The sequence below is a fragment of the Nelusetta ayraudi genome, unplaced genomic scaffold (assembly GCF_046127955.1).
Source record: "Nelusetta ayraudi isolate G7.1 ecotype Tasmania unplaced genomic scaffold, CSIRO-AGI_Nayr_v1 ptg000135l, whole genome shotgun sequence".
Taxonomy (NCBI): domain Eukaryota; kingdom Metazoa; phylum Chordata; class Actinopteri; order Tetraodontiformes; family Monacanthidae; genus Nelusetta; species Nelusetta ayraudi.
This window is the reverse complement of record NW_027466185.1, coordinates 12,108,787-12,118,778: the sequence shown is the minus strand read 5'-3', so window position 1 is coordinate 12,118,778 and position 9,992 is coordinate 12,108,787. Positions and strand designations below refer to the sequence as shown.

The window sequence follows — 9,992 nt, the reverse complement described above, 5'->3', positions numbered from 1 at the left end:
CAGGAAAATACAAAGCTGCCCACAGCTGAAAGGCACAGTCTGTTGATCAGTGTCTTTTCTTTAATTCCTGCATTCCTGTTCGCGCTCTTGGAGCAGAAAGGTGCAGGCGGTGCTGGCTAATAACCCTGTTGAGAAGCACAGAGATGCTCCACGATTCGCCGCAGAGCTGACCCGAGTAGTTACGGAAGTGTCGGAGTGGAAAAACACGCTGTTCCGTGCCTTGATTGACGCGTCAGCGTACGTTGCATGTGAAGTCAATTAACGCAGGGAGGCGTGAGGCTAATTGAGTGGAAGGCGGGGGAAGCGGGTGAAGCATCCAAACATATTCATGATGTCCTTTGCAAGCCGGGGGAGCCGGCGAGTTAATGACGAGGCAGGTGTGCACCGGATCTGTGCGGCATCCCAGTAATGGATTGGCGATCAATGGAGTGAGCCGCGGCGCTCCACCCACTGCATGCTGGGAAAAGGCTGCAGCCCCTGCTAATGACCCTAAATCACACTGGAAAAAGAGCCCAAAATCATTGATCGTTATTTCTCTGCCTCCCCCTGGTAATGATGCCGCCGGGGTGTCTGGGGTTTGGGAGTGCGACGCGCTTCCTTCTAAGACGTCCTCCGTCACTGCGGTCTGTGCCTTTAAAAGAAAGAAAACAACAACAAACCACAAACAAATCGCACCCGAGGATTGTATATACCCTGGGCTTGATGAGCCATCTGCACCATATCGGAGGATCCCATACGAACGCACGCGTTGCCAGATAGCATCATCACTTTCTATCAGATACTGCGTGTTAACACCGTGCACGCTTGATTGAGAGATCTGGGATGGCTATGCATCTGGAGACAAACCCCTGAAAGCAGCTGACGATCGACTCAAATCCTGTTTACTGCATCTGGAATTTTCTCTTTGCAGCATTTTCCGCAACTTTGATCTACAGAAAATACTAAGTGTGCACGTGCATGTGTCTGCATCTCTCTGTGGCTGTGTCTCAATTCAGGTTCTGCACCCTTGAGACCGAGTGTCCTCCGTCTGAAGGAAGCGTTCTTAGACTTCCCAGCCTAGAAGGACGGACCAAACCCCGCCTCCCTCGGTAACCACACGGGACGGTCTAGCCTTCGGCGTATTTCCTCGTTTCGTCACCGCCATTCCCTCCGGCTGGCCAACCCCGGAAGTGATGTTTTTATAGTATCAAGCTAACCATTGGTTCGCCATCTAACGATGCTGTTGGATGATCAAATAAATAAAATCCTACGTTAAAAACTGGATACTTTATGTGAAACTTCAATATTTAGATTTATATGTCGTGTCTTAACCAGTACATGCCGCTAATTTCAGCTGACTTCCCAGGATCCCACGATGCTTTGCAGCAGCACGCAAAGCATCATGGGACGCACAAGTGCGCGAAGGATAGTAGCGGTGTATCCTTGGAATCGGCTAAAACTAGTGCGTATTTCCGAGGGTGCATTTTGAGCGTCTTAAGCATCCTCGGGAATTGGGACGAGCCTTCGCGCAGTGCTATGACGCAACTTCCTTCCAAAATGCGCACTTCAAGGACGCAGAACCTGAATTGAGACACAGCCTGTGTGTGCTAAATTTCAATCATGATGACCGGCTGTGACATGTCTCTCACATGTGTTTCCAAACTCTCTCTCTTGCCTGCAGTGAGAGCACGGAGAGAGAAAGAGAGAGGGAGAGAGGGAGAGAGGGAGAGGAGGGGAGGGGAGGTGCAAAAAGTGTTTTTATGCCAGACGTCTCTTTAGCACGACCGGCCTTTGCCACCGTCGAGTGTGGGCGCCTGAGAGTGCCAGGCATTAGCGCGGCAGGGACCCGCAGCGATGAGGACGGAGAAAGAGAGAGAGAGAGAGACAGATAGAAAAAGAGAGAGATAGAGTGAGGGGGAGACAAAGCGTAGCTCAAACACTCGAGTTGGCCTCTGGAGAGGGAGGAACGGTGAGGCAGGCCTGCCTGGCAACACAGCTCATTTTGGCCGCCTCTCGTCTGGACTCGGCCCCTCCGACAACAGGAGAGATTGAAACAATCTTCGCCGCCTGCATTTCTATTTGTCTAAAAGGTCACCCCCCCACACACACACACACTCCTCCAGCCCTTACCCCCTGCTGCAGAACGTGAAAGTAGAGGTGAAGGGGCAAGAGCGCTTGTCGTTGCAGCCCAAGTACGTTGAGATAAATGATAACGTGTGTGAGCGGGTGTTCATTAATGCGAGCCCGGAATATTTATCAGTGCTCATGTGCTGATGTGTGCGTGTCGGATTGTAATGTGTCTTTACTAGGGATGGGAAGATTAACCGATACGTATCGATACACGGACACGCGCGGGCACGATGCGAGTGCATCGGTAGAGCAGCCGTGAATCGATGCAATTTTGGGATTAAATCTAGATGCATTTTTACGTCTGTCACAGACCGATACAGCGCTGCACAGCACAGCGCTGTTAAAATAATTAAAAAAAATAGACCACACGCCGAAACGATAGCTGCGCGAGCCGGCCACGGAGGTGCGTGCCGCTTCAAGTCTGGCGTGAACGACACCATCGTTCAGCGGCTATTCGTGGAATGATTCTACAGCCAAAAGTGCCCAACAACAAAGACCGGACTCCTGATTTCTGGCGCAGCGGAAGGAGTGCTGTGCTGAAAGTTACAGCACAGCGCAGTTTGCTTCTTATTTTTTGCTTCTTATTTTCTTTGCTACTTATATTCCTAAAGAAAAACCTTAGAGTGGAACATGTCGGTTGAATAATACAGTATGGAGTGAAAGTGACATACCAATGAGTAGTTGCATTGTGCACTAATGTTGATTGAGTTCAAGGAACCATGACATTATTTTTTTTGAGAATTTGAATCTTTTTCTGTCTTCAATTTCTCATCACAGCCAAGCTATTTCACTGTCGTGACTGTTTTATTATGACAGTTAGGCTGGTGTCTGTTTACAGCAACAGCAAGAAGAGTTTACATTTATTCCATTTGTAAGCAATAAGGAAAGGTTAATTTATTGTTCATAAAGCATATTGCACTTGCCTTGTTATTGTTGATTGTGAACCAGTTGTTCACAAAAGACCTTTAAATTTAAATTGAAAAATACAGAATGTTTGTATTTTGGTGAATAAATAATCAAACTCACTGAATTGCATAGCATCATTCCTTTGCATTGGAGTCTCAAATCAAATCACATTGTGTTGATCAAACTGTGCTGAATCGCACTGCATCATATTGGGGGAATCGTATCGTATCGTAAATATACGAATCCTATCGTATCGTAAATATAATATACGAATCGTATCGAATCGTTGGTAGTGTATCGAGATCCGTATCGTATCGGCCACAGACCAGAGATGCACAACCCCAGTCTTTACTAGCTGGCAGCCTCCACGTGTGTGTGGGTGTGTATATGTGCGTTGACTTCTGGTTGTCTGTGTGACTGTGTGTGTGTGTGGGGGTGGGGCCATGTACTCTCCCCAATGATACCCATCAGTTTTTATAATCATCCATTTACTCGTCTTTATTATAAATCCCCCCCCCCACCACCACCACGCTGCACTCTCGCCTCGCCTCTTATGTCCCACTCATCTCTTCAGAAGATAGCCTCGATCCAAAACTGTGCTGAGCCGGATCAAACTTCAGCACAGTTCCTCCACATGAATATTCAATTTACATGTTTTACATTAGGCGCCAAATGGTGACAGGGTGGCTCTTAAAACACACTGCTGACTGGACGGGATGCCGAAGTGTTGAAATTAGCGAATAAAGAACCTTTTTTTTTTTTTTTTTAAAACCGAAGTAGCTTCCATTAGCAAGTTGTAAAAGCATGTATGTATGTCATTATCATTCATTCATTCAGCTTCTATAACCGCTTATTCCTATTCAGGGTCACGGGGGTCTGCTGGAGCCTATCCCAGCTGTCTTAGGGTGAAGGCAGGGTGACACCCTGGACAAGTCGCCAGTTCATGGCAGGGCCGTATGTCATTATAGAAATGATAAAATATGTTAATAATACTATAATCATCTTTGTATTTACACTTGTTGTGTTTAAATGACCTTAGTGTGTTGATTAAGTGTGTGAGCCAAGGCCACGCATCTTCTTCATAATCTTCATCACTTGGGTATTCTCTGTACTTGATGCAAATAAGCCATTTGCATCGAAGTCATCATTTCCCTTTTGGGGCAGCATCTCAGCACAACATGAAAAACAACAATAGTTTCAGGCCATGAGAACAATCTCAACTCAGAAGATAATGACATAAACTGTGTTATTGCTGCTAAATGGGTCACTGGATACAGAATCATTTGGTCCTTTTGAAGAGCTAGGAGACTCATTGAGGAGTTGCTCGAGGCTGCGGTGCAGGCATCTTCATTGGGTGGAACTGAGGACAGAAGTGGTACCCTCAAAAGGCATCACATGACCTTGAGGAGCAATCTTTATGGGATGGAGCAGAAGGTACAGAACTTCTCAGCTCAGCTCAACGTCGGAAAACTTATATGAAGTATGTTAACTCATTACCATCTCTAAATGAACAGTCTAAATGATGAATAATAGGCGACAACAAAATCACAATGTGAAGTCTTTTAATTGGCTCGGTTGAATCAAAATAAAAATTAAATGTGTTTTAGAGGAAATGCTTTAGTAGAGTTTGGTAGGTTGTTCTTTTAAGGTACATGGACCTTTGGTTACGGTAAGTGCAGGACATGTAAATGTGCTGTAAACTATAAGCACATTACCATTTATACCATGCATACGAAATGCATGTCAGTGGCACAGTAATGCTGCCTGTACAGAAAGCTGTTGCAATGGATGTACAATGCTAGAAATGCAAGCCTTAAATGAAGCACCCAGCAGGAGGTTAGAGACCCAGTTTCAACACCGACAAGGATTTTTAGACTGTTATTCTTCCTCCCCAAGGAGAGAATCACATCTCAGATAAATCAGTAACACTGCATGCCTGCCTGTGTAAAAGACTGCGCACACAATGGATGTACACTAGGAAGAAGGGTGCTAGTATATAGGCTTTTGTGGGCTTGTGAAGTGGAGAAAGTGTGCCCTGAATTTAGAATGACGAATGTCGTAATCCTGTGTGTTTGGGGACATAACGATGAGGTGCACCAATCAGCCCAACAGCTAGTCCAGAACATCCAAGAGCACCAAAATATTTCACTCACGGAGAGCCTATAACTCAAATTATTTTTTTCTAATTATTTTAAACATTAAGGGAGCGGTCAAATTATTTTCCATTTGTTCATCTTAATTTAAAACAAACAAACAAACAAACAAAAACATTTGTATTTGTACGCATTTTAATTCTCTTCCTTTATTTATTTCCTTCAATTTCCAAGAGCGCCAGACGATTAAATTTTACATTCGACAGGGATAATCATCGCTTTAATCAGTCGAAGCCTCGTTGAGTGCGCTTCCATTGGTGGATTTAGTCGCCTGTTTATCCAGTCCTTATTCCTGATTGGCTGTGGCGCTTCAAACCCCTCCCACGCGTGCTTGTCAGTCTCTGAAAGGCCGCCGGAGCTGTTCGACGCCACACCCATCCCCCCCTGGTCCCACCCCCTTTCCGCCCGGCGTTCAATCGAGAAGCGAGGCGACGGTTTGCGGGCTCGCTATGTGGCGCATGAGTGTGCGTTTCGGGATCTGTCGGATATCCGTCGGAGTAAGGAAACTGAATTAACACGATACGCACATCCGGAGGACTCGCAGCGGTGGTAGTGGTGGTGGGGGGCGCTGAATTCTTCTGGGAGGCTACCGCGCCGCGCACGAAACTAGCAAAAGAGGAGTTTGACGGCTGTTCCGGAGTGGAGGGGGGAGACACCGGAGCGTTGGTAAGGAGGGACGCCCGGCCAAGAGGCAGCTGACACCGCGCTCAGAAATGGCGGAGCACCACGCAGCCACTGACGGGAAGCACAAAGCCTCCACCAATTCCGGGGGCTCTGCTCCGGCGCAGGGCAACAGCCGAGCCGGCCCGGCGGCGGCCACGGGAGCGGGCAAAGGAGGCCTGTCTGGCGGGCTGTCACAGCCGGCGGGCTGGCAGTCCTTGCTGTCGTTTAGCATTCTCTTCCTGGCCTGCCTGGCCGGATTCAGCTCCAGACTTTTCGCGGTCATCCGGTTCGAGAGCATCATCCACGAGTTTGATCCATGGTAAGCTAGCTAACGTCTCCCCCTCTCCCTCAAGCACTCACCGGGAGCACAGACGCTCTGGTGTTAATGTTGGTGTTAACGTCGCGTCTGGTGGTGGTGGTGGTGGTGGTCGGGGGATTTTTAAAACTTGCTCATGACATTAAACATGTGACTGCTAAAGTCTGAATGGCGCGCTTACTGTTTTTATCCCACATGTCCCATTAAGGTTTGTGTCCGCCCTCTTCTAATAATATTATTATAAAACACGACAACACAATAGCTGTTAAAACAAGCGCAGCAAATTTTCCTCCTTGTCAGTGGTGTTGTGTGTATGCGTTGAAAATGATTGTTCAGGAACCTGATGTGCAAGTCCCATCCCCACTGTCCCACCAGCTGTATGCATGTATTCCACCAGCCGTACCCACTAGGTTTAACATTTACCCAACTCTAAATAATAGATGCACTGGGCTTCACCAGCAGGATTCACTTTATTTAGGAGGTGGGAGGAAGTGTGGACAACCCCGGAGGGGAGGCACCGCACGGCACGGCACGGCACGCCGGTCTCGTGCCGACCTGCATCACAGTAGACCTTTCTTGTAAGCTCATTCCTCATTGTGCAGACAAAGTTAAAGCAGTTGCGGTTGCCTGTCACTGTCTGCTTTGCGCTGTTGGCGATGATTCAGCCTTTTGTTCACTTTACTTCCTCTCACATTGTGCGAGTTGGCGAGCGGTTGAAAGCAGCATCGGACTAACAGGTTGTTCTGCCTGATGAGAATGCGCCAGTCGATCTTGTCTGATCTGTCTCGCCGCCGGGCGCCACCGTGCAGGATCGCTCCACAAGGTTCTGGGCTCATCACACGGTCTCAGTTGTAATTCAGCCGTGTTTCCTCTTTTGCCGACTTCCTCCCGCCGCCTCGGCCTTCAGCCAGACGGCGGCCGCAAATGATGCAGTCATTTATTAATTTTCAAGGACAGGTGCTCCATCTAGCTCAGGGTGACGCTCGCCCCTTCAATTATGTTGGTAACTCGATTGCATATATAGCTGTAGGGCCCGAGACACGGAGCAACGAGAGATCCTCACGAGCTTGAACCTGCTCGCGGGAGGAATTAGCACCGAGGGCTGACCCCGGCACCGCGACTCTCATGCCAGCGAGTGCATTCTTCCTTTAAAGCCGTCAAGTATTCCATTAAGAGCCTTAATTTGCACATATTTGGTGCTTTCAAATTGTTGCAACCCTAAGTAGGGCCCCAGCAAGTGGCAGTAGTTTCCACAGTTGTAGCGCTGACAAATGGTCCCATCAAACATGTTCTAAATACGCTTTGAATGATTTCAAAGTCTCAAAGCCCTTCAAAGACGTTCACACATTCCAGGCTAATGTGCTGTTCAAAACAATCCCCCCAAAAGGCGCATTACTTCGATGCAATCACTGCTGTTGTTTAATTTGGCAATATTTTGTGTTCATGCTGCAATACAACAATTCCAGACTGTCATAACTATCAAATTAGCAGGCAGATGTTAGTTCCATGGAGGGATATTGAGAAATGTTGCAACTCTTTGCTTCTGTCCTGCTGTCTTTTGACGCCTCTCTATCCTGCCCAACAAGTACGGAGCCCAACCCTCCATTCAGTCCTTGGTGCTTAAAGAAAAGCCTAAAGATTAATGCATCACCTGACCACAGTGAGTGCTCTTTTTTTTTTTTTTTTTTTACTTGGTCACCTTTTGTGAAACCTCTTTCACATTTTGTCAGAGTTCCTTTATTATTTCCTCAGCTTTGCAGTCGTTGGGCATAAAGATGAATGAATTTCCCCGCAGCAGGATGCAGATTCCAGGCATAGATGGGATCGATGTTGCCCTGTGAATTCTGCCCTTGGTTGCTGCGGAACTGCGAATCGCTTCCAAATTATCTGCACCAATGCATTATATAAATCACGTCGTTAATTGGAGGAATTGAGACGGAGTGCACCAGGTGGAAAATGTAAACGTCATTCTGCAGTATGTAAATACATGCAGCAGTGATTTTTGCACCCTGAGCCTCTGATTTGTCTGTTTATATTTTATTTCTTAATAATGAAGGAGTCTTGTCTCGGTTGTAACTTGCAGCTGTCAATCAACTTGTGTGAATAACATCTTCATAGAAAAATAATTATGGTTCAGTAACCACATTGCACTATCTGAAGGCGCTGCTGGGTCAGATTCACATGCTTTTTTTTTTTTTTTTTTTTTTTTTTACATCTGTTTTTATTGTTTATTTTTGGAAGCATGAGCTGCTGCTGCTGCTGCTGCTGCTGCTGCTGCTGCTGCTGCTGCTGCTGCTGCTGCTGCTGCTGCTGCTGCTGCTGCTCGTTGCGATCTGTTCCCGCTACCTGACTTGACTTTCATGCTTTATTGAATTATTGGAAGGAGAATATAAGCAGAGTGAAAGCTGAGCGGTGATGCGGGCACATGTGTGTGTGCTTGTGTGTGTGTTTGGGAGCAAGGCTTTCCACCCTGGTTATGTTAGGAAATGGATGCTGCTCTGACAGCAGAGTGAGGGGAGAAGAAGAGTCGCTGACAGGCGAATAATGAGGCGGATTCTCCGGCGGAGCTGCGCAGGGGCTCACGTTTCCTCCCACGTTAGCTCCCACTTTGACTTTCTCCCTGACCAGCTGGCTTCAGAACTGCTGCCGTCTCACATGACTGGAGCCTTGTTCGCTGTCTGGATGGATGTTCTCGGCGTGCCACCACGCGTGTGAGATCGAAAAAGGCACCAAAAGTCTGCGGCGGTGCGTTTCAAAAGTAGTGAAACTAAAAGGTGACGTCGTTGTTTCTGTACCGCTCAGGTTTTAAAAGTGAGAGTTGGACTGCGTGCTGCATGGCTGATGAGACTGGCAATTTAAATGCGTTGAACTTTTTTGTTTGTTGGTCACAAATATGGCTCCATTTAACTACAGATAACATGCTGGTTGTGCATAAAATGATTGTTAGTGTGCCTTTGAATTAAAAAGATGGCAGTGTGATACAGCCCAGTTTTTAAAATCGCAAACAAAGTTCTTGCAGCATCACAACAGAAAAATAAGTATTTTACTCCGAGTGGGAATAAAAACTGTGAACATATGAATATGCAAATACTTTCTATTCTGCATTCTGTAAGCTGAGACTTTGAGTGCAGAGGAAGTAAGCGGTTAGAAACAAAGGAACGTAATCAAACTGGCTGTGTGCACATTTTCCCCCTTTTTCTTCTCTTTTTCTCAGAATAAGATTGTTAGCAGCAGAAGTCTTGAAACAGTTGCGATTTTAAAGGTTCAGTTTAAGGTAAGAGGCCGCCGGGACTGTTGTAGTGCCATCTGCTGCTGTTGTGCCATCTGCGTGCGTGCGTGCGTGCACGTGCATACAAGCAGTGTTTGCACATTAAGAGAAGATTATTTTTCGCCCATGAGCCTATTGGAAACCTGCCTAACCTGCTCAGGCCTCTCACACATAGACATCGTGCTTTGCCATCCTCTCTCTCTCTCTCTCTCTCTCTCTCTCTCTCTCTCTCTCTCTCTCTCTCTCTCTCTCTCTCTCTCTTTGGGGGTGAAACAAATAAAACGGGTGACATTACGAGGGGTTCCTCACCCGTTTCAGAGGACGACCTCCTGCTCCCCGCCTCACCTGGTGTGCAGCCATGTGCTAAAACTGAGAATCGCCTCCCGATTGATCTCGCCACCAGACGGCGCCGGGGCAGCGATCCGCACCGCTTCAGCCCAGGTTGATTGACTCCATTTCCATGTGAGAAATATTCAGTGCTGAAATCCCAGTTTGCCGCAGTCGCAGGAATTAAATGGCCTCGTCTGTTAGGCGCCGACTGACTTCTTTTTGGTTTCCCGTTTTTTAATTTGCCGTA

The 9,992-nt window shown here is 47.2% G+C and overlaps 1 protein-coding gene across 2 annotated transcripts in view; it reads left to right on the top strand.

Annotated features, from left to right (window-relative positions):
• Window positions 1-5,576: 5,576 nt before the first annotated feature.
• LOC142905032 (dolichyl-diphosphooligosaccharide--protein glycosyltransferase subunit STT3B) overlaps window positions 5,577-9,992 on the top strand; it is a 65,494-nt gene continuing 61,078 nt past the window's right edge. Inside the window, exon 1 of one of the 2 annotated variants that reach the window (XM_076051492.1) lies at window positions 5,577-6,150. In XM_076051492.1, the coding sequence (XP_075907607.1) occupies window positions 5,882-6,150 (269 nt within the window). In that variant the 5' untranslated portion in view covers window positions 5,577-5,881. Of the gene's footprint in view, window positions 6,151-6,666; window positions 7,808-9,992 lie in introns of those variants that run through there. The other variant, XM_076051493.1, reaches the window with a different exon arrangement.